This window comes from Lemur catta, chromosome 3 (assembly GCF_020740605.2).
Source record: "Lemur catta isolate mLemCat1 chromosome 3, mLemCat1.pri, whole genome shotgun sequence".
NCBI classification, from domain to species: Eukaryota; Metazoa; Chordata; class Mammalia; order Primates; family Lemuridae; genus Lemur; species Lemur catta.
Window position 1 is genome coordinate 25,162,806 of NC_059130.1, and position 25,658 is coordinate 25,188,463.

At 35.8% G+C, this 25,658-nt stretch overlaps 1 protein-coding gene across 2 annotated transcripts; it reads right to left on the reverse strand.

Moving 5' to 3' along the window:
• On the reverse strand, positions 1 to 17,436 carry HORMAD1 (HORMA domain containing 1). Of its 2 annotated transcripts, XM_045544959.1 has the most exons (14): positions 17,404 to 17,436; positions 16,496 to 16,640; positions 14,054 to 14,117; positions 13,581 to 13,617; positions 11,124 to 11,144; positions 10,848 to 10,874; positions 9,168 to 9,235; positions 8,540 to 8,691; positions 6,750 to 7,009; positions 4,640 to 4,706; positions 4,487 to 4,563; positions 3,674 to 3,757; positions 1,452 to 1,520; positions 18 to 98 (listed from the first exon to the last, which is right to left on the reverse strand). In XM_045544959.1, the coding sequence occupies exons 1-14, from the start codon at positions 17,434 to 17,436 to the stop codon at positions 18 to 20; spliced, it is 1,185 nt and encodes a 394-aa protein (XP_045400915.1). The 2 variants fall into 2 exon arrangements, with proteins under 2 accessions (XP_045400913.1, XP_045400915.1); XM_045544957.1 differs by lacking the exon at positions 11,124 to 11,144 and having other exon boundaries at positions 1 to 98.
• Between the last annotated feature and the right edge of the window lie 8,222 nt (positions 17,437 to 25,658).

Here is a 25,658-nt window from a genome sequence, read left to right on the forward strand (position 1 = left end):
AGAAGAAAAAGTAATTTTTATATATGTTCCTTTGGTTCACTAAACTTTCTCCTTTTTGACACTGACTCTTGACTAGAAGAATCAAAGGGATGGAGGACCTGTCAAAAGAAAACAACTACTGAGAACAGGTACTTTCCAGTTTAAATGTCTTTAATTTTAGATTTTTTTTCATGTCTCTGAGGTTTCTTTCCTTTTAAAAAATTATACCTAGCATAACTATTTCCTACTACATTAGGATACCTGGGTTCTTTAAAAGTAGAGTAAAACTTATTATTGACATATGTACATCTTCCAATGGCTACTGAAAGTATGGACTTGCAAAATGTAAGATCTTCATTAGGGTTGCTGTAGTAGTTAGAAGACAGATTTAACATTATGTCCTCAAAATAGTAAAATACTTTGGAGGAATGAGAAGGGAAAAAAGATTTTAAAATGATCTACAAATAGAAAAGCATTCTACTTTGGCACCATGGAAGATTTAAATCATGTCAATTTTGTATTCTTGGTACTTAGCAATGCCTGATATATATTAGACATTGAATGCATACTTTTGAATGAATCGGAGGATGAATTAGGGAATTCTTATCTCTGAGTTATTGAACTTTGATTTTGATAAGTTAAACTCACTAGGAATAACAAATTGAATTCAGATTTTACAGGAAAAAAATCAGGGCTTAATACATTGGTAAAAATTAAAGAACCTTTATTAATGAAATGTTAGGTTACTGCATTTCCTTCCTAAGTTACAGAAATTGAAAACAGTATTAGCCAACTATAATTACTCCTTTAACATTTGATTTTTTTAAACACAGTCTTATGTTTTCAGTTGTTTAATTTTAACCTACTAATAATAATACTAATATGTCTAGTTGGTAAAATATGGATATCTCAGAAATGACAAATACATGATCTGATTTGGTAAAATAAGGTTCAAATATAAAACAATTATAGGATTAAGGTCAGGAAAAGTTTTCTTTCGCCTGAGGTACTAAAAGGAAACACTATGTTTTTAGGGAACACATGGATTTGGTAACTTATCCTGCTTCTACTTTAGTTTTGGTCTCTAAAAAGCTCAGATCAAATTTGTGGCCTGATTTCAGCTCTATATAAACAAAATGGCCTGAATATTCTTGTGCTGTCACCTTCTCATTCTACTCATTCTTCCTGATACTGATTTTTATTTATTTTATAAATTCTTCTAATTACTTTAAATCATTCATGGAATGAGACAGTCGATATTTACATGGAAAAAATTAATAAACCTACGTAGCACATCTTACTTCAAAATCACTTCAATTTTTAGAATAAAATATAATAAGCAACATTTGAATATCAGAGCTCTCAGGTATATCCAGGGATATTATCAAATTTATCATTTTAAATTTAGTCTACAGTAATGATATTCTTGTACTTGCCATTTTATTCAACCTATACATTATCATAAGACTTACTATTTTCCCAGATTTGGGGTGACTTCTCTTCCGATTTTCTTTAGGTTTTACTGGTTGATTTCCATTTGCCTGCACAAGGATAGAATAATTAATTACTAATTGGTTATTTCTCAAAGAATAGCCAACATTTGATTTTTCAACCTTATGCAACTATATGAAGTTTTTAAAAAACAACTTTACTGAGACATAATTCAGATAGTATATAATTCACCCATCTAAAAGTGTACAATTAAATGATTTTAAATATATTCACAGAGTTATGCAACTATCACCATAATCAATTTTAGAACACTTTCATCACCTCAAGAAGAAACTCCATACTCTTCAGCTATCACTCTCCTATTCCCCTATCCTCCCACCAGCCTTAAGATTTTCTGTCTCAATAGGTTTCCTCCTTTTTTTTTTTTTTGAGACAGGGTCTTGCTCTGTTGCCCTGGCTAGAGTGCAGTGTCATCATCATAGCTCACGCAACCTCAAACTCCCGGGCTCAAGCAATCCTCCTGCCTCTGGAGTAGCTGGGACTACAGCACATACCATCATGCCCACCTAATTTTTCCATTTTTTGTAGAGATGGGGTCTTGCTCTTGCTTAGGCTGTTCTCAAACTCCTGACTTCAAGCAATCCTCTGGCCTTGGCCTCCTGAAGTGCTAGGATTATAGGTGTGAGCCACTGCCCCCAGCCGCTTTCCCAATTCTGACTTTCAAATGAAAATAATTATATAGTATGTGGACTTCTGTGACTGCTTTCAATTAGCATAATGTTTTCAAGGTTCATCCAAGTTGTAGTGTGTATTGGTACTTTACTCCTTTTATAGCTGAATAATATTCCATTGTATGGATATACACATTTTGTTTATGCATTCATCTGTTGATAGATATTTAAGATTTGCCCACCTTTTGTCTACTGTGAATAATGTTGTATATGCAGTTATTAAAATGAATATTGGAAAATGACAAGTCATTAGCTGTCATTTTACTGTTCTCTAAAAGGACATACTTCTTTTTTGATACTTGAAATGCCCTTTCCAACGATAACTTCCTTACTATTAACATAAAGACTATTAAATATTTTCATTTCTTGCCCTTTCCTAATCATAATTCAGTCATGAATCTCAAAATCAAGAGTACGCTAGCTCAGAGTTCCTATCAAAAAACACGTGCAGTTTCAGAAATAAATTTGTCTCCAAAGCATCTTCATGTTACATTATAAGGAAATCTTGCTTAATATTTTTTTAAACACTTGCCTTTATCCCTATATCCTAATAAAGGATACTCATGGTAAATAGAAGCTGTCTAGGAAGAATATTTTGCTGCTAGAAGTAGTAATTCTTGACATTCCTTTATCTCTTGCTTCATCAGCATACTAGTTCGAATGCTGCCTTCTGCCAGTTCTAACTTCCCATTGAGAATGTAGGGGGAAAAAAGACACCTAAAAAATGGCACTATAATCAGTGGTGTTCTGGTAGATGTTTAACAACCAGCTCTATGAGAAAAAGAAACCCTGAGGTATCTGCTGATTTCCATGCTGTGAATACTACCACCCTGTCCAATTTTAAGCTACCAACATGATGTCACCAAATAAGGAGCTGGGAAGAAATATTCTAGCACACTACTGATAGAGTGAGTTGTTTCCTAACTTAGGATATAATATTTTATGTATTTTACAGAATTCATTTTCTTTACTCCTGAACCTTTGAGAGTAACTTAAAGGCCCAAAATGAAATGTGAATTTATAATTAGTATAATTCATACCAAAAGCTAAAATAAAGCAGTGATTTTTTTGCTTAAGAACATCAGATTCATTTTATATAAGATATATACAAAAGATTAAATTGTAATATCTTATTAACAAGATAATCAATTTACAAGATAGAGCATGGGAATATTTTGGCATTATAGGAAATTTCCTTGGGACTCTGGATCATAATATCACTTCTCAAAGACTTTCTTGGATTCTCTAATGTACTGTAAATAAAATTATATAGCCTATTCAGACTTCTATAATGACCCTATGTCATGGGCTTGTTTATTTCCAGTTACTAAACTTTTAGCTAAGACCAGGAACTATGTGTTACTCAGGTTATGTCCCCAGCAGCTAGTAAACTACCTGACATATAATAGGTACTTAGTAAATATTGGTCTAATAAATGAAATATTAAAATAAACTCATATGGGCGGAAATTACATGGTTAGAATAGAAAACAAACATAAAGAGATATTTACCATTGTATTCTGAAAGATTTTTCCACTTCTTGTTCTGCTTTCAGACATATCAAGTTCAGATGTTTTACTGACTAACTGCTCAACCTAGAAAAGAAAATAATTACACAAAACCATATAATAATAAAACCCATTCATAACAAAATAAATGGGGTCCAAGAATTTAACCACATAAAATGCAGGGTGTTGTTAAGTTAATGAAAACCAAAAATGTTGAGTTGGTTTATACTGTCACAAAAAGCACGAAAATAAAGATAGTGAAACTGACACTGTACACAATTGATCAATCACTGGACTGAGAAAGTCCCAAATGATCAGCAGATACTACCTCTTCCAGAAGATAAGAAATTCAGCCCACTCTCTTTTGGGAAAGGGGCTGGCAGAGGAAGGTAGACAATCATCAATCCTATTACTTCCAAGTTCAAATTATCTAAATCTGTTATTTTAGGATTTTACTCTATATGGAAAACAAAATTAAACATGTTATGCTCCAAGACAACAAAAATGTATTATATGTCCATATAAAATAAATACAAAGCAGGGTGGAATAAATAATTGTGTCAGATTCTATCTAGCTCTAAAATCCTGAGATTCTATAAACAGTAATTAGGGTTTAATACTAAACAAATCCACTAGCAATACACTCAAGACTTTTCAACATATAATTGCCAGGTTTTGTTAATAATAAGCATTTTAAATATTTTATTTTAAAAGACCTAGAATAAGAAAAATCTGAAAAATTAACTAAATAAGCATATTTGCAACTGTGTTTTGAAAAAACAACTTAAAAATGAGATGGAACTCTCAAGTTCATACCTGAGAATGAGAAATTGAAAGATCTGGACTTTCTTTAGACCTCATAATTTCATCTTCCTCACAAACTAAACTTGGTTCTGTAAAAAGAAAAAGTTAAAAGGGTATAAAATTGAATTGGAAGCGAGTTAATCCACATTTTCATTAACTTCTTACCTGCAAATTCAGAAGATCCAAGGTTTTTTTCCTGCTCTTCCACTTTAATGTCAATGTCAAAATCATCCTATAAGTAAAAGAAAAAGATGGACATATTTCAGAAAGAAATTAAAACAATTGTGCAGAAGTATTTATGAACATATTTTTTTTTCTTTTTTAGATACAGGGTTTCATTCTGTCACCCAGGCTAGAGTGCAGTGGCCCAATCATAGCTCACAAACCTCGAACTCCTGGGCTGAAGTGATCCTCCTGCCTCAGTCTGCCGAGGCATACAGGTATGCAACCACCATGCCTGGCTAATTTTTAAATTTGTTGTAGAGACAAAGTCTCACTGTGTTGCCCAGGCTGGTCTCAAACTCCTGGCCTCAAGCAATCATCCCACCTTGGCGTTCCAAAGTGCTGGAATTACAGGTGTGAGCCACCATGCCCAGTAAACAAATATGAAGGCTAAATACAATATAAAAATACAACTACATTATGCTTGCTAGAAATAAAAGTAGCCCTAGAATTACTATCACATGGCAATTTATTTATCCAAACAAAATATAAAATACTATTTTTCTTTACTTTGCAGCCTTGCTTTAAGGACAAATAATATAAATATACAACTTTCCTAAAATGCATGATGATTCTAAGAACCCTTAGATTTTACTACTGTTTGCATGCATTGAATTAGACATGTTCACACTATAAACTTCCACTTCCATATTTCTGGAATTTCTTTTTTTCTTTTTAGTATGAGGAGTATTTTGAATGTTTCTGGAATTTTTGCACAAATGGTAGCATATGCTCTAAATATGCCCCAACCATCTTGAGGGAGTTAGTGAATGATAAGCTCAGTCATGTTATGGCACAAATAACAACAGATTTAATATCTACATTATAATTATTGTTCCCTTTGTGTTACATGTGAAAAAGATTAAAATATTTTAAAGAATGCTACAAAAATTCCAGCCATGTTTTTTTAAAGCAAGATTGGGATTTAGGTTTTAGGTAAAAGTTTTCTTCTTTGAACTGGTTGAAAATTTATTGAATTTTCTATTTGTAAAAACATAGCCACAGAGCCCAATTTAGAATACTGAGCCTCTGTACATAAGTACTATGGTCATAATTTAGTATAAATTGAGACAAGAGAAAACAAGATAGGTGAGATTAAAGGACATAATGTTGATGCTTGAAAGATTAAAGCAAAAATGACTTTCACATTTGCTGGGAGTGAGGCAACATAAAAAGCTCCTTTATACTTCTACTCATCCATTCACTCAATTAATGCTGAGAATCTTAAGTGCTAGGTACAGGAAGATTAAAAAGACAACGTGGTGGCTCATGCCTGTAATCCTAGCACTCTGGGAGGCCAAAGTGGGAGGACTGCTTGAGGTCAGGAGTTCAAGACCAGCCTGAGCAAAAGCGAGACCCCATCTCTACCAAAAATAGAAAAATTAGCCGGGACGTTGCAGTACGCGCCTGTAGTCCCAGCTGCTCCAGAGACTGAGACAGGAGGATCACTTAAGCCCAGGAGTTTGAGGTTGCTGTGAGCGAGGCTGATGCCACAGCATTGTACTCAGGGCAAAGGAGTGAGACTGTTTCAAAAAAATTTAAAAAATACAAATAAAAAGATGAATAAGACACTTTTCCTTCTTTCCAGGAACTTCCAGGCTGCTTCAGAACAGTGACTTTCCAGGCCCTGAAGAAATTCAAGCATAGGTTACCTGAACACTTTGTAGATACGTTATAGAGAAGATTCCATTATTAGTTGGAGGGTTGGTAGTTCAGTGGTTTTCAAATTATGCCCTGGAGCCCTAGGGGTTTCCTCAGAGTCCACTATGAGGGTAACAGGTGAGACAGTGAGTAGATAGGCCTCCAGGACCATTCCCTGCTTCAATCAGAATAGTTGTGCCTTTAAATTCTGAGTATAATGTTGTTTAGACCAAGGTAAAAAGTTTTAAAACCATAGGCCTAGCCCTAGCCCTTCTTTAAAGTCCCTTCCAAGTGTGAGTTTATGATTTTAATACAGTATTTACAATAATATTAATGGGAACTATGAAAGTGTTCAGAATTGAGTCAAACATTTGTTACTGTTGTACTTTATAAATCTTTAAATATAACTCACATTTATATAATGCTCCTGTTCATCTCCTAGATCATCTTTGTCCATGAGGATTTTTTGAAGTGGTGTTTTTAATTGTTTTGGTAATAGTATACTTGAGTCAACATTTTCCATTCGTTCTTTCTCAGTGGTCATTTTTACTTTGAAGGTGTGAAAAGGTGTTGGGACTTCTGCCACATTTAAGTACATAGGCTCCCCTTCAAATATTACTCTTTCACAATCACCATCCTTAAAACCAGGAGGCTGGTAATCTGGGGGTGTAACTGCAAAAAAGTAAGTATAAACTGTGCTGTTCATGAAATTGAAGAAAATATTATTATTATAAAAACTATGTAGATTAAAGATATTTCAAATAGTATAGAAGGGCATAAACTAAAAAGTAAAAATCATCCTCCTACTATTTCCAAGTCCCTATTTTATTCCCTAAAGATAATTTTGTTTTCTTCACTTGATTGGCTGTGTGACTTTGAGTAAATTATTTATCATCCCTGGTCTGGTTTTCTCATTTGTCAAATGGTGAAAATAATAATACCTACTTCACAGGGTCATTGTAGGTATTAAATAAATTAAAGTATTATAAAATGTTGAAAACAGAACTTGTATAAAGTGAGTATTCAATAAGTATTAGTTGTTATTGTTACTGCTTTACGGTCTTCTAGAAGACGTTATATATGCGATAAAAAATAAAATATTTCACATTTATATAAGTTTTAGGAAAACATACATATATATTTCCTTAAAAAACACAAATGAGATCATACTGTTCTGTACCTAGCTGTTTTTAATTTAATAATATCTCTTGGATAACTTAATTTATTAGCACCTTCTTTTTAACAGCTTGCATGGTACTGTATCATACAAATGCACCATAATTTATTTACTCAATCCCCAATGAAGGACACTCAAGTTGTTTCCAGTTTGTTCCTATTTTAGCCAATGTTATAATGAAAATCCTTTTAAATATATAACCTTGTATATTTGTGCAGTGATTTCTTGAAGATATTTCTCTAGCTATAGAATTTCTGGGCTAAATAAAATGTGAATTTAAAATTTGGATCCTACCAAATTGTCCTCTAAAAATGTTGTACCTATATACATTCCCTCAAGACTGTATAAAAATGGCTGGGGGCCTCATGGCTCACGCCTGTAATCCTAGCACTGTGGGAGGCCGAAGTGGGAGGATTGCTTGGGGTCAGGAGTTTGAAACCGGTCTAAGCAAGAGCAAGACCCTGTCTCTACTAAAAAATAGAAAGAAATTAGCCAGAAAACTAAAAATATGTAGAAAAAATTAGCCGGGCATGGTGGCACATGCCTGTATTCCCAGCTACTTGGGATGCTGAGGCAAAAGGATTGCTTGAGCCCAGGAGTTTGAGGTTGCTGTGAGCTAGGCTGACACCATGGCACTCTAGCCCGGGCAACAGAGCCAGATTCTGTCTCAAAAAAAAAAAAAAAAAAAAATGTATAAAAGTGCCTGCTTCCCCAGACCCTTGCCAATATTATGTTTATAAGTTTTACCAATCTGATAAGTGAAAACTGGTGCCTTACTGTATCATTTCTTTAATTATGAGTGAGGTGATACTTCATGTGGCTATATTCCTATCACTAGAGAAATATATATTTTAAAGCCTATTTCTGCAAATCTTTCTTTTTAAAATATGGATATTAAATGTAAATTTTATAATTTTAATAAATATAACAATTTAGGTGCTAAAAACATTTGGAATGGAGAACAATTATTTCAATTATAATAAAACATAAATATCAACTGAAACAGGATGTACTACAAATAGTACCTTCATCGTAGTAAAAAAGTTTCATGGTCAAACAAACATCACTAGGTAAAGGTCCCAGATTTTGCATTAGCACATAAATCTTGCGAATGAGGAGAATACTTGCTTTCCTGGTGTCAGCAGACGACATGCTAGATTCATTGCTTTGGTTTTTACTAGAAGAGAATCACACATTAATTTCTTTTATAAACTCTGTGGCTTCTGATATCATAACTTCACATGTTAACTACTTGAGAGTCTTATTCCCGTTATAGCATCAAGTGGAAAATTACCATAAAATGTGTTTTAATGTCACTATTATAAAAATTTTAATATCACTATTAAAATCATTATTATAAACCAATAATTTTACATAAATTAATATGCATTTATAGGAAACAAATGATGGATTTTAATTATATTTCTAATCACTTAAGTTCTCATTCCACAATTAAAATAGTATATAATTAGTCACAGAATTCTGGCTTGCAGCTACTCCAAGCCACCACCACTCCATTTTGCACAGCCACATCTTGATGGTTAGTTGGGGATGTTCGAGAAGTTTCAGAATTAATCCTGAAGTTTAGCTGTATAGCATTAATATGAATGAAGTGGTTATCTGCAATACAAAAAGAAAACTATAGAACAATACCTTATGAAGTCCATGGCTGGTCCATTTGTGGTGTATTTGAATTTGAATTGGTAACATTCTGAAATTGTCTTAAATAGAAAACATTGCAGTTATGTATCTTATATACAGTACTGGCTGCCAAATAGCTATATACTGCTTTTGTATGACTCTTAATATTTAATCAGTACTTTTTTCTGCCATGTTAAATGCTGTTGATCCATTGAAGATTTTAAGTCCCTACAGTCAATTCCCATAGGCTAGGATTTGGGGCTTCAGTCTTGGAGAGATACTTACTCCCCTACGCATTGCAATGTATGTTATGTATACCAGATGGAAGGAACTCAGCAGGCAAGTCAGAGAGGCACCAAACCTCAGCAGAGTGGCTAAGCACGGGGGTTAAATCTTTGCTATACTGTAACCACAGGCAGGCAATTTAAGCCTTCTAAGTCTCAGTTTCCCCAGCTAAAAAAAATAGGGCAAAGACAGTACCTGTCTCATTGGTGGTTGTGAATAAATATTCACAAATGGGATAATTTATGCAGAGCACTTTATAAACTGACTGACATACAGTAAACATACAATAAATATTATTAGCGCATCAGTAAGGTTGCTGATTTACTGATAGAAAAAGACACAATTATAAAACATATGAAAATAAATGAATATTTTCTAAACAATCAGTTAGTTTTCTGAACAATCAATTAATTTACACCTTTTGCCCAAATGATCTGCTTTGTCATCGTGGACATATATTCAACATTAATTGCAGGTGTGAGCAACAAAGAAAGACACATTCCCAGCCCTCTTGAAGCTCAGATTCTTTTATTGCTTTCTTTATATTTCAGTGCTCACAAAAGGCTGGGGATCAGCATTCTCTGTTTTTTAAATCAGTTTATATCTGCTTTTCCATGACTGAGAAAAACATATTTGTTTTATAATATAATGTAAAATATAATGTAAGATATTATGCCATAACATTACATTGTAACATTATATTGTACTATAGTGGTTAAGCACCAGATTGTGAACTAGCCTTCTGAGGCTCAATACCTGGTATTGCCACTTCTGTCACTGTGACCTTAGGCAAGAAATCGTATACTTAGATTTCCTAATCTGTAAAGTGGAGATGATAATAGTAGTTATATCATGAAGGCTATGATGAGTAAATGAGACAATGCACATAAAGACCCAAAGAACAGAGCCTAATATAAAATAAGTACTCAATAGATCTTTCCCCTTTGTTTCTTGTCTTCTGATTTTCCCTTTCATTTCTTATCCTCCCTTGTCTCCTTTAATTGTCAGATGAACAGGTGGATGTGACTGGATTGGGATGAATATTCAAAGTTTAAGGATGAGTTTCTTAATTTCCTCAACCTCAAGCCCTTTCATAATTCTAGATAAAGAATATTGTAAAGAACCAGAAGTCAGGAGATTTAAGTTATTTCTAACTGTTTATAACCTTTGTGGCCTAGGATCAGTCGCATAATCTCTCTTGTACTAAGTGTATTAATCTGTTTAAAGATAACAATACAAGCCCTGTCTTACCTCAGAAGAGTTTTATGAGGTTCAAATGTGAAAACATATATAAAAATGCATTGATTAAAGTGCAATAAAAAGCATAATATATTATTATATTATAGGTTAATGTTATTTCTAGATATTAGAGGCATTATGTTTCTTTACTAACTCAAGCACACTTACCTGAGGGTCTTCTGGATTGCTGTATACCTATTTAAAAATAATTTACAATTGAGTTATTTAAGACTAAGTATTCAAAAAAACTAAATTGGCTGTTAGGCTAAACTATTAAGCAAACTCAGCAAAACAAAACAAAACAACCCCCCAAAATATTACTTTATTACTTTTTTCCATTGAATAGAGAATAATGTGACATAATTGAGTTTTAGTGTCATTTAATTAAGCAAGGCTGAATTTGACAGTATTTAAAAAAAGAACATACAATTTATAAATACTTACAGCTAGAACAACCATCCTTAGCTGAAATACAACAAAGAACAAAAATTTTACTCATGTTTTATAAAATAGTTTTTCATGATGGATCATAAGAATTCTTTGTCTTATTTCAACATGTATTCCTAATAACACAATCATTGTAGATCTTGACTTCATATCATGCCTATGGGGCAATACCTTAGATTTGCTTTCCTGTTCCCCAAAATATCTATTTCTGCTTGACTTATTATTGATGGTTGAAATTCATGTCAACATTTTATTTCATTAACTTAAGCAAACAGGATATTACTGCCAGTTACTAGGAAAATATATATTGTGAGATAACACAATGTATATGTTATATTGAGAACAAAAATAACTGATTTTGGAAAGAGAAAAAGTACAGAGTTCAGAGCCCTCCACATTTAATAAAAGGAAGAGGCATTGGAGACCATAGGAATAGGAAAACACAGGAAATAATTCACTCAAGTAATCTGCCAAAAATCTAAGAGTCATCCTTGATTCTGATTTTTTCCTTATATTCCACAACCAATTCATCAACAAATCTAATCAGTTCTATTGCCAGATATACCCTGAATCTCTTCCTTTGCTATCCTGGTCTAAGGCACCATTATTTCTCACCGATACTACAGTAATGGCCGAAGCGTTATTCTTCTCACTCCTAATCTTATTCTCCTTCTATAGAAAATTCTCTAAGTAGCAGGGAGAGTGATTTTTAAAAATTTAAAGCGTAAATCAAATGGTGTTACATTTCTGCTTAAAACCTTCAAATGACTTTTCTTTACACCTAAAATAAAATCCAAACTCTTTACCTACACAGCACTGAATGCTCTAGCCTTACCTATCTCTCCAGGCTTATCTCATGCCATTCTCCCCCATTGCACAATTACACTCCAGTCATACTGGCTTTCTCTTTGTTCCCGGAACTCTCCAAACTCCCCTCCACCTGTTTGTATTTGCTGCTGTGCCAGGAATATTCTCTCCCAAAATCAATGCCTGGTTGGTTTCTCACTCAAGTCTCAGCTTAAATGTCACCTCCTCAGAGAAACCCCTCTGATGATCCCATCTAAAGTTACCCCACCTCTCCATTTACTACATACTTTTGCTAAAAATTTTAATGGCATTTAACACTATCAGAAACTATGTGACTTACTTGGTTTATTGACTACTTGGTTTCCTACTATAGAAGGAACTCTTTGTTTTGTTGATTGTTGTTAGCTTGCCCACCTCCTACTTAGAATATCTGTTAAGCATATAACAGGCACTCAGTATTTGCTATGCCTTAACGAGGAAGGTTAGGAACCATGGATAAAAATTCATCTTCACAGTTTGCCTACAACTGGACTGCTTTATACATGTTGATATAAAATTATGCTAAGTATGCAAAAAGGCTCATAAGCCTTAATTTCACTAGTTCAGAATTTCTGACAATTTAACCTAAATTATATGGAAAGTTTTTGAATTCTAATTAAGAAATAATTTATTAAATTATTTGTTTATACAAGATTGTAGAAGGCATGTGAAACTAATGAATGAAGTATTTTAAAAAACTTTTTGATTCATTAATTTTTGGTAAGTTAAGTGTTATCTATAAAAATTAGTGTTAATTAACCAAAACTAGCTTGCAAAATTTGTTTGGTATTAATTCCATTAACTTTAATAGAGTTGAAGATTATTCTTTTTTTTTTTTTTTTTTTTGAGACAGAGTCTCACTCTGTTGCCCGGGTTAGAGTGCCATGGAGTCAGCCTAGCTCATAGCAACCTCAAACTCCTGGGGTCAAGCAATCCAACTGCCTCAGACTCCCGAGTAGCTGGGACTACATGCATGCGCCACCATGTCTGGCTAATTTTTCTATATATATTTTTAGCTGTCCATATAATTTCTTTCTATTTTTAGTAGAGACAGGGTCTCACTCTTGCTCAGGCTGGTCTCAAACTCCTGAGCTCAAACAATCCGCCCGCCTCGGCCTCCCAGAGTGCTACGATTACAGGCCTGAGCCACCATGCCCGGCCTAGTCTTTAAATACATAAATGGGCCAGGTGCAGTGGCTCACACCTATAGTCCTAGCACTTCAGGAGGCTGAGGCAGAAGGATTGCTTGAGCTCAGGAGTTGGAGTCCAGCCTGAGCAAGAGCCAGAACTCTCTACTGAAAATAGAAAAATTAGCTGGGTGCTGTTGTCCCAGTTACTCGGGAGGCTGAGGCAGGAGGATTGCTTTAGTCCAGGAGTTTGAGGCTGCTGTGAGCTAGGTAGGCTGAAGCCATGGCACTCTAGCCCGGGTAACAGAGCAAGACTCTGTCTCAAAAATCAATAAATAAAATATATAAATGTTCACACTTTTCAGTAACTCAGACTGTCCTATCCTCAAGTTAGTTTAATGTTTTACTACATAATAATTCCAGTTAGATTTGTAGAATATAAATTATAGAAAAAAGGATAAAGAGATATTGTAAGACTTACATATTTTTTCTGTAAAGCATCGTAGCATCCTAGCATCCTAAAAAAAAAAATATCAAGGATTCATTTATAGAGTGAATGCATTTACAGAAAATAATTCTTTTCATAAATCTCTCTATTGTCTCATTACTAAATAACACAAAAATGTCTTATTAAAGCTCTCTTCTTAACTAGGATAAACAAAATAAAACAAAAAACAATGTGGCAGAAATATAAAATGATGATAGGGCATAGATGGGAAAATATAAAATACCTGACAGCTATTTGTGGGGAATAATAATAAAATAAATGAAGCCTGTTCACATGCGGCATGAAATAAAGAAAAATTTTAATGTGAAAATTTAAAGACGTGCAAAAATGCTAACTAGCATTAAAGGGTGATTCACTAAAATTTAAACACTGAAAGGTATCCAAGGTACAAAAAATGTAATTTAAGACAAAAATAATTTTCTATCTTTAGGTATTCTTATACTTACCACTTCACTAACTGTGTAGATCCCGGACAATTTTTATCTTCTCTCAGAATTTTGACACAAAGATCTAAAGACAAAAATGATGAACTAAATATAGTTGCTTAAAAACAGTAAACTGGCTGGGCACAGTGGCTCATGCCTATAATCCTAGCACTTTGGGAGGCCGAGGTGGGAGGATCATTTGAGGCAAGGAGTTCAAGACCAGCCTGGACAACATAGCGAGACCCCATCTCTACAAAAAATAGAAAAATTAGCCAGGCATAGTGACATGCACCTGTAGTCCCAGCTACTCAGGGGGCTGAGGCAGGAGGATTGCTTGAACCACGGAGTTTGAGGTTGCTGTGAGCTATGATCATGCCATAGAAATCTAGCCCAGGCAATAGAGTGAGACCCTATGCAAAAACAAAAACCAAAAAACAAAACCTAGTAAACAACTAGAAATTTTAAATGAAGATTTCTTTCAGCTGTATATTACTTCTGAAAAATTTATTTATTTATTTATTTATTTATTTATTTATTTATTTATTCATTTTAAACATGGGATCTTGCTCTGTTGCCCAAGCTGGAGTGCAGTGTCCTGATCATAGTTTACTCCTGCCTCGAACTCCTGGGCTCACGTGATCCTCCTGCCTCAGCCTCCTGAGTAGCTGGGACTGCAGGTGTACACAACCATATCTGGCTAATTTTTCTTTTTTAGAGACAGAGTCTCACTATATTGCCCAGGCTGATCTTGAACTCCTGGCATCAAACCTCTACCTCAGCCTCCCGAGTCGCTGGAATGACAGACGTGAGCCTCTGCACCCAGGTTTATTATTAATGGCAATAAACTTCCAGATGATTGGTATTGTTAATGTAATAAAAGGAAGAAAGGTTATATGAAAATAGTCTTTTTATCCTTATAATAAAATGCCATCATGATTAGGATGCAAATTGATGAGTAGAAAAAATTGCATTTTTTAAAATTATAAAATATTAATACATAGGATAAAATGCTTTCATGCCATCATTATCCATCATTACCCAGGAATCTTAGAATATCTGATAGGGAACCTTATCCCAGTAAAATACTTGTAAAAGGCCAAGAAGTGGTCTTTAACTAGCTATTAAGGACAGAGAGTCCTGCAAAGAAACAAATCTAGCACGGTGGAAAGGACTGAAAGCATCTCATAGCCTCAGTTTCCTCATTTGAGAAACAGGGATAATATCAACTTTGTAGGACTGTTATATGAATTTAAAAGATATTGTATGAACACAGTGGTTAATATATTGCCTAGCACATAGTTGGTGTACAATATTATGTTCATGTGCTGGGAAATAAGTCTATTATTGTAATATAAACTGCTTGTATTATTTTTACTTCCTTAAAATAGTATAAGAAATACACTACCACTGTACACATTTATAAATAATAGAATGTTTTTATCTATTTATTTCATTGTTATAAGCATAATTTCGGGTGAAACTATACTTGAGAAGCAGATAAAAATTTTACAATTACGTGCTTTTAAGGTATTGAATATATTTTTTTAAAAACCATTTAGATGTTCAAAAACTTGTGCATGAATGTGGTGTTATTCGTAATAGCAAAAAAAAAAACCAACCTAAATATTCATCAATTGATGAATGGATAAATAAAAATGTGGTATAGACACACAATGGAACATTATTCAGCAATGAAAAGGAATAAAGCACTTATCTGTGCCACAACATGGAGGAACCTTAAAAACATTAACGCTAAGTGAAAGAAACCAGTCACAAAGGACCACAAATTGTTTGATTTCATTTATATGAAATGACTAGAATAGGTGAAACCATAGAGACAGAAAGTAGGTTGGTGTTTGCCTAGGGCTAAGAAGGTTGCGGGGAGGTGGACAGTCATTTAACGGGCATGGAGTTTCCTTCTGGGGTGATGAAAAGGTTGTAATACTGACTGTGGTGATGTTTGTACAACTCTCTGAATATACTAATAATCACTGAATTGTTCACTTTAAATGAGTGAACTGTCAGGTTTGTGAATTATATTAATAAAGATGCTATTAAAAAAAATTTCTTCCAGGAACTGTGGCTCACACCTGTAATCCTAGCACTTTGGGAGGCCGAGGCAGGAGGGTAGCTTGAGGCCAGGAGTTCAAGACCAGCCTGAGCAAGAGCAAGACCCCACCTCTACAAAAAATAGAAAAATTAGCTGGGCATCATGGCATGTGCCTGTAGTCCAGCTACTTAGGAGGCGGAGGCAGGTGGATCACTTGAGCCCAAGAATATGAAGTTGCAGTGAACTATGGTGATGCCACTGCACTCTAGCCTGGGTGACAGAGTGAGACCCTGTCTCAAGAAACAAAACAAAAAAATAAAATTTCTAAGTCAAAAGTTATAATCTTAGAGCAAGCAAAAATAAGTTTTAAAAGAAACTTTTAAAAGAAAGTTTTAAAATATATATTATATTACCATCTAGGTATCTTGTTCCATAAGCACATTCTGGAAATATTCCTCTCAAATATGTGATGCAGGATACTGAAACTGCTAGGAGCCTCTTCACTAACACCAAAGACTGTTGCTCAGTTGATATCTTACTGGGAAATGCCAATGCACTCTAAAATTCAAGGGAAATTAAAACATTTTATTTATATTTGTTCAAAATAAAGTTTCCTTTTAGACATATATACATGCTAGAATAAAAGAAAAAACATAAAGTTTCCTTGGACTTAAAGTAGATCCAATTTTGCATAAGCATGACATTAAGACTCCCCAGAGAATTCCTCCCCATATTGGTTAGTAATCCCTGGAAAGTCAGGGTGGCTTCTAAAATGTGAGGGTGTTTTTATAATAATCACCTAAAAGAAACGTGCAAAAAGTACTTAAAAATCTTAAGAATCCTCTTGCAAATTAATAATTAAAAAATCCTCTTGCAAATCGTCTATAAATGCATAATACAAGGATAGATACACATTGATTTTCTCTTTGGTCACTGCTAGGTTTAACATAGGTTAGCTGTAAGATCCTATGCAAAGATGACAAATTTATCTTTGTCTCTGGGTCACGAACATTAATTTTTCTATAGGTGGACTGCTATCGACAATAATTTCATCAAAGCAACATAACAGTATTCATTAATATCTAAAGTAAATTAAATTCGAACCAGCAATTTAATACAAAGCAGCAAACATCCAGTAGAAATTCCCATTAATTCAAAATAGTTTAATGAATATCTTTATTTCTTAAAACATGGAATTTCTTGGTATCATTAAACTTTCAAACAGTTGACTCTAACTTCCAAATAAAAATAAAGTAGTTGAGACTCCAAGAAACAATAAAATCAGCTAAGTTAAAATATATTAAAATACAAGAAATCATACCATGGAAGTCCTCTGCAACTGCGCAGTGGCCATCTTCTGATAAAGTATTTCCTTTAATTCAACCTTGTGACACAAATACAAGCTTTAACTGTAGATCTTACTAACTTTAAATCTGCCTTTTATCTTTAACATTCTAGGTTACTACATATAAAATTGGAAAGAATTTTATGTGAAAAAAATTTGAGGATTTCTTTACTTAAAACGTTACCTTCAAAACCGCATTGATCCATATTGCTATACAACGATTTTGAGTAAGGTCTTAAGTTTAAGCCATTTGACTAGCAAGTTTCACATAAATGGGTTATTAAAAAATTCTTTAAAAGAACTTTTTAAGAAGGCACAACGCAGTGTTCAAGCACGGACAACACGGCACTGGTAGGTATTAGGTAATGAAAAACTGCCGCGGCAACCCCTTTACAATCTTTTATTAATAATTTTACTGAAATTTCTAGCATCAAAAAAACCAAATCAGGTAACTTTCCTTCCCTGAACTGTAGCATAGCTTGGGATATAAATATTGCCTGCTCTGTGGTACAGCCGTAAAAAGGCAACAGAGAATATTCTAGATTATCATGACTGATGCTGATTTCCCCATTATAAACTTGGTATGTTGATGTAAGTTTCAAATTTTTTTGTCCCAATTTCATTTTTCCTAATCAGACAATTCAACGAGAAGAGTTCTCACAGAATAGTCAAACTTCACAGAAGAGTCTATTTACTTTAAACCTTTCAACTCCCCCGATAAGGCCTCGACTAGCCGCCAGTGTTACCCCTGCCTCAAGAACCTCTAGTTAAAAATATGTATACACTTTCACCCCCAAATGTTTTGCCACTAAGACCTTAAGAAACTTAAAAGTAAGGGGGAAGCGACAGAAGAAGAAATTAAAAAGTAAAAAATACATATATATACTAATTTATATTACGTAACGTCTGAGGACCGGGAGCCGATGACCCGAGAAGCTGCGCGAGGCGGCTCGTGCTTTGCCTAATACGCATGCGCTTTCCTTCAACCGTCACACGCAGGGGCGCGACAGGGGCCTTTTAACCCCCAAGTCTAGGTCACTTTTCCCGCCAAGAGCAGCGCAAGGTGCGCCGGGAACCTCCGATGTGGGAAGACTGCAGCATCATGTTTCAGTCAGGGAAATGCCGGACGCCAGCAGGGGAAGGTTAAGTAATCGCATGTCCAAAGCCTTCGCAATATACATAGCTTTCCTGCAGTGACCAAAGTGTTCTCAGCCACTATTTAATAAATCATATTAAGTTCTGATTGTTTTCTGACTTTTTATTTTGTTATTGGAACTACCACATATTGCATTCCACCTTCCAGTCTCCTGTGTCTTCAGGAAACCAGTGGCTCAAGCAGTCTCTTTCTGAGGTATTTCTACTGTGTTATGTCTATGGGAACAATGGAAGCTTTGACGGTAAATTGACTCATTAAGAAATGAATGGTGGCTCACGCCTGTAATCCTAGCACTCCGGGAGGCAGAGGCAGGAGGATCCCTTGAGGTCAGGAGTTCGAGACCAGGCTGAGCAATAGTGAGACCCCCGTCTCCACTAAAAATAGAAAGAAACTAGCCAGGCAACTAAAAATAGGAAAAGAATTAGCCGGGCATGGTGGCGCACGCCTATAGTCCCAGCTACTTGAGAGGCTGAGGCAAGAGGATCCCTTGAGCCCAGGAGTTTGAGGTTGCTGTGAGCTAGGCTGGTGCCATGGCATTCTAGCCCTGGGAACAGAGCAAGACTTTGTCTCAAAAAAATAAAATAAAATAATAAAATAAAATAAAAATAAAATCAGATTGGGTAGGTAGTTGGAAATTGTCCAGTAGTACAAGTTTCTTAGTACACGGATTGTTACATATCCAAATAAATTGGGTTAGCAGTGTAAACATATCATAATTACAGGCATACCTTGGAGATATTGTGGGTTGCAGTTCCAGACCACTGCAATACAGCGAATCAGATAAATTTTTTGGTATCCCAGTGCATATAAGTTATGTTTACACTATTAAAATCTTAATATGTTTACTTTACATGTCTTAATATATTTACTGTAGCCTACTAAGTGTGTAGGAGTATCATGTTTAAAAACCAATGTACATACCTTAATTTAAAAATATTGCTAAAATATACTATCAATCATTTGAGCCTTCAGCCAGTTGTAATCTTTCTGTTGGTGGAGGGGGTGGCTGTGGCAATTTCTTAAAATGAAACAATGAAGTTTGCTACATCAATTGACTTCCTTTCACAAAACATTTCTTTGTAGCATGTTTGATAGCATTTCCCCACAGGAGAACTTCTTTCAAAATTGGAGTCAGTCTTCTCAAACTCTGAAGCTGCTTTGTCAACTAAGTTTAGATAATATTCTAAATCCTTTGTCATCATTTCAACAATGTTCACAGCATCATCACCAGGAGTAGATTCTATCTCAAGAAACCACTTTCTTTGCTCAATCTATATGAAGCAACTCCTCATCCATTCAAACTTTATCATGAGATTGTAGCGATTCAGTCCCACATGCAGGCTCCACTTTGAATTCTAGTTCCCCTGCTATTTTTCCACTGCATCCTCAGTGACTCAAATCCCTCAAAGTCATCCATGACATTTGGAATCAGCTTCTTCCAAACTTCTGTTAATGTTGATATTTTGATCTCCTCTTATGAATCACAAATGTTCTTAATGACATCTAGAATGATAAATCTTTTCCAAAAGGTTATCAATTTTCTTAGCCCAGATCCATCAGAGGAATCACTACCAATGGCAGCTATAGCCTTATGAAATGTATTTCTTAAATAATAAGACTTGGAAGTTGAATTTACTCCTTGATCGGTGGGCTGCAGAATGGATATTGTGTTAGAAGCATGAAAATAACACTGATCTCTTTGTGTATCTCCATCAGAGCTCTTGAGTGGCCAGGTGCATTGTCAATGACTAGTAATTTTTCTTTTTCTTTTTTTTTTTTCAGACAGTCTCACTCTGTCACCCTGGGTAGAGTGCAGTGGCATCATCATAGCTCAACCTCAAACTCCTGGGCTCAAGGGATCCTCTCGATCCTTGTAGCACTCTGGGAGGCAGAGGCAAGAGGATAGCTTGAGGTCAGGAGTTCAAGACCAGCCTGAGCAAGAGCAATACCCCGTCTCAACTAAAAACGGAAAAAATTAGCTAGGTAGCTAAAAATAGAAAAAAATTAGCTAGGCATAGTAGTACACGTGTGTAGTCCCAGTTACTTGGAAGGCTGAGGCAGGAGGATCCCTTGAGCCCAGTTGTTTGAGGTTGCTGTGAGCTAGGCTGACACCACGGCACTCTAGCCTGGGTGACAGAGGAGACTCTGTCTCAAAACAAAAACAAAAACAAAAACAAAAAACCTCAACAACAACAACAAAAAACAAAAACAAACAAAAAAACACCAAAAAGAAATCTCTATACTGTTTTCCATACAAGTTGCACTAATTTACATTCCCATGAACAGTGTATAAGAGTTGCCTCTTCTCCATATCCTTGCCAATATCTGTTATTTTTTGTCTTTTTAATAAGTGCCATTGTGCCTGGGGTGGTGGCTCATGCTTGTAAACCTAGCACTTGGAAGGCCAAGATGGGAGGATCCCTTGAAGCCAGGAGTTCAATGTTATAGTGAGCTATGATTGGGCTACTGCACTCCAACCTAAGTGACAGAGCAAGACCCTGTCTCTAAAAATAGTAATAATAATAACAATAATAATAATAAAGCCATTCTGATTGGTGTAAGATGACATCTCATTGTGGTTTTAATTTGGATTTCTCTGATGATTAGTGATGTTGAGTATTTTTTCATATTCTTGTTGGCCATTTGTCTTCTTTTGAAAAATGTCTGCTCATGTCCTCAGCCCTCTTTTTAATGGAGTTGGTTTTTGTTGTTGTTTAATTGTTTGGGTCCTTGTAAATTCTGGATATTAGCCCCTATTGGATGTATAGTTTGCAAATAGTTTCTTCCATTCTGCAGGTTGTCTGTTCACTCTCTTCATCATTTCTTTTGCTGTGCAGAAGTTTTGTAGTTTAATTAGGTCCCATTTATTTACTTTTGTTTTTGTTGTCCATACTTCCAGGTCTTAGTCATGAATTCTTTGCCTAATGTTCAGAAGAGTTTTCCCTAGATTTTATTCTAGTATTTTTATAGTTTTAGGTCTTATATTCAAGTCTTTAATTTATCTTGAGTTGATTTTTGTATATGGTGAGAGATAGGAGTCTAGTTTTATTCTTCTACATATGGCAATCCAATTTTCCCAGCACCATTTATTGAAAAAGGTATCCTTTCTCCAGTGTATGTTCTTGTTGACTTCATCAAAGATCAATTGGCTGTAAATATGTGGCTTTATTTATGTGTTCTTTATTCTGTTCCATTGATCTGTGTGTCTATTTATGCCCATACCATGGTGTTTTGCTTACTATAGCCCTATAGTATAATTTAAAGTCAGGCAATCTGATGCTTCCTGTTTTTTGGGGTTTTTTTTTTTTTTTGCTCAAGATTGCTTTGGCTATTTGGACTCTTTTTTCCTTCCTTTTTATGGACTTTAGAATTTGTTTTTCTAATTCTGTGAAAAATGACATTGGTATCTTGATAGAGATTGATTGAACCTGTAAATTGCTTTAGGCAGTTTGGTCATTTTAATGTTATTAATTCTTCTAATCCATGAGCATGGGATATTTTTCCATTTGTGTCATCTACAATTTCTTTCATCTACATTTTATAGTTTTCCTTGTAGAGATTTTTCACCTCCTTGGTTAAATACATTCCCAGGTATTCCATTTTTTTGGTAGCTGTTGTAAAGGGGATTGCCCTCTTGATTTGGTTATCAGCTAGATTGTTATTGCTGTATAGGAATGCTACTGGTTTCAGTACTTTGATTTTGTATCCTGAAACTTTACTGAATTCATTTATTAAATCTATTTTTTTTTTTTTTTTTTTTTGAGACAGAGTCTCACTGTGTTCCCCAGGCTAGAGTGCTGCGGTGTCAGCCTAGCTCACAGCAACCTCAAACTCCTGGGTTCAAGCAATCCTTCTGCCTCAGCCTCCCAAGTAGCTGGGACTACAGGCATGTGCCACCATGCCTGGCTAATTTTTTCTATATATATTTTTAGTTGTCCAGCTAATTTCTTTCCATTTTTAGCAGAGATGGGGTCTCACTCTTACTCAGGCTGGTCTTGAAGTCCTGAGCTCAAATGATCCTCCCACCTCAGCCTCCCAGAGTGTTAGGATTACAGGCGTGAGCCACCGCGCCTGGCCTCATTTATCAGATCTAAAAGCTTTTTAGTGGAGTCTTTACTTTTTTTTTCCCCCCTACATGTAAGATCATATCATCAGCGAACAGGGACCATTTGAATTCCTCTTTTCCAACCTTTTGGATGCCTTTTACTTTTTTCTCTTGCCTGATTGCTCTGGCGAGGACTTCTAGTACTATCAATACATTGAGTAAGAGTGGTGAAAGTGGGCATCTTTGTCTTGTTCAGTCCTTAGGGGAATACTTTCACCTTTTTCCCATTAAGTATGATGTTGGCTGTGGGTTTGTCATATGTGGTCTTTATTATTTTGAGGTATGTTCTTTCAATGCCTTGTCTGTTGAGGATTTTTATCATAAAGAGAGGTTGAATTTTATTGAATGCTTTTTCTGCATCTGTTGAGATTATCATTTTTTTGTCTTTAAGTCTGTTTATGTGATGTATTGCACTTATTGATTAGCATATATTGAACCATCGTTGCATCCCTAGTATAAAATCCACTTGATCATGGTGTATTATCTTTTTAATGTGCTATTGGATTTGCACATTCAGTTCCAGAATTTCGGTTTGTTTTTTTATGAAAACATCTATCTCCTTGGTAAATTTCTCATTCATATCCTGAATTGGTTTTCTGATTTCTTTGTATTGGTTTTCAGATTTCTCTTGTGTCTCACTGACCTTCTTTAAAAATCAATATTTTGAATTCTTCATCTGGATTTCAAGGAGTTCTTTCTGATTGGGAGCTATTGCTGAACAATTGTTATGGTCCCTTGATGCTGTCATAGTTCCTTGCTTTTTCATGTTCCCTGTGTCTTTCCATTGGTATCTGTGTATCTGGTGTAGCAGTCACTTCTTCCTATTTTTTGAAATTGCTTTCAGAGGGGAGAATTTTTTCCTGGAGAGGTATATATGTTGTTGGTTGAGTTGGACACTTTGGCTTTGGTTTTGGGTGACTGCAGTAGGGTGATCTTTATATGATCTTTCCAGCAGTACACAGGGTCAGTGGTATCTGTGATTTCCTCAGTGGCGTAGGGTATGGTTATTAGTTAATGCTGTGATGAAGTTTTGCTTGGGACTTGGACACCAACTGAGCCAGTCTTCAAGCCCTGGAAGTGGCATCAGTGGGCTGAATGTGCATGTTTTTAGGTTCCAAAGTAGCTTACGCTGGCATCATTGTTAATGGGCCCTGTAGAGCCAATTCTTGGGCCTCCAAGTGACTTGCTCAGAAGCTAATAGTGGGAGGAGTGGACCAGGTGTGTGGGCGGGTTCTCAGGCCCCTGGGTGGCTGGTGTGATGTGGATGATGGCAGTAGTGGTGGTGGAGCAACACACTGGGACTACAAGGGTCTGTGTTTGCATTGGTGGCAGCCAAGGTGGGTCGGGCAGGCTAGTCTTCAGTCCCATGGCTGCCTGTAGCAGGGCAGTGGGTGTGGTCCTAGATATGCACAGGAGAGCCTGGTTTCTGTGTCCCTCCTCAGCTGGACATCAGCCCAAACTCGTGGGGCACAGCCTAGTGTTAAATTCTCAAAATGGTGCCTTTGGCCTGCAAGCAGGGAGGACATAGCTCCTCCCAGGCAAGCAGCATGGGCAGGAAGCTGAGGGGAGCGCAGTCTGCTTGTGTTTTGGTCTCACAGCAACCTGTAGCAGGGTGGTGGGTATTGTCCTAAGAATGCCTAGCATCACCTGGTTTCCCATTCCCTTTCTGGCTGGGCAGCAGCTACAACTGTGTCAGCCTAACCTTGGCCTGAAGACAGGGTACAGCCTAGCCTTAAACTCTGAAAATGGCTCTGGCTGTGGGCCTGCCACCAGAGAGGGCAAGCAGCATGGGCAAGAAGCTATAGGGAGGTCAGTCTCACAGCAGGCAGTTGCAGAGCAGTGGGTATTGTGCTAGGTATGCCTAGGAGAACCTGGTTTCCCTGACCCTGCTGGGTCAGGTGGTGGCTGGGACTACAGGCATGTACCACCACGCCTGACTAATTTTTCTACTTTTTGTAGAGATAGGGTCTTGCTATATTGTTCAGGCTAGTTTTGAACTCCTAGCCTCAAGTCATTCTCCTGCCTTGGCCTCCCAAAGTGCTAGGATTACAGGTGTGAGCACCATGCCTGGCCCAGTTTAGGATATATTAATGACATCATCCCACACATTTTTCATGTCATAGGCATGAATTTATAGAATTTAAAGTTCCTGCTGCCTGTTCAGAACCTATCTACTAATATAGAGCAGTTGTCAGGAAGAGCCATCTGAATTAGATAAAAATATGAGTAGTGGAATATTATTAAAGAAATGCAGTTTGGTTATTTTATTCAGGTTGGCTTAATTGTTTACCAAAAAAAAAAGATCCTAATCTTTCAAATTATTGATGATTAGACAAATAATTTAGACTAGTATATTAAATTGTTGATCATTAAAGTAATTCTTTCAAAGTGCTTGAAAATAGATTGTGTTTTAAACATTTGTCTACTTAACAACAATTAATTTAAAAATGTTCATTGAAGGCCGGGTGCGGTGGCTCACGCCTGTAATCCTAGCACTCTGGGAGGCCGAGGCGGGCGGATCGCTCGAGGTCAGGAGTTCGCGACCAGCCTGAGCAAGAGTGAGACCCCGTCTCTACTAAAAATAGAAATAAATTATCTGGCCAACTAAAAATATATATACAAAAAATTAGCCAGGCATGGTGGCGCATGTCTGTCATCCCAGCTACTCGGGAGGCTGAGGCAGAAGGATCGCTTGAGCCCAGGAGTTTGAGGTTGCTGTGAGCTAGGCTGGCGCCACGGCACTCACTCTAGCCAGGGCAACAGACTGAGACTCTGTCTCAAAAAAAAAAAAAAAAATGTTCATTGAACTCTTTTATGTGCAAAGATACAATCTGAACCCTCAGGACATTTGTAACCTAATATTTTCTTCCATCAAAGTTGTCACAGCCCGTCACCAGCATATCACAATTAACATTCTCATGATAGATTATAATAGTTACCTAAGAATAAGAATGGTATGTGGCAATGATA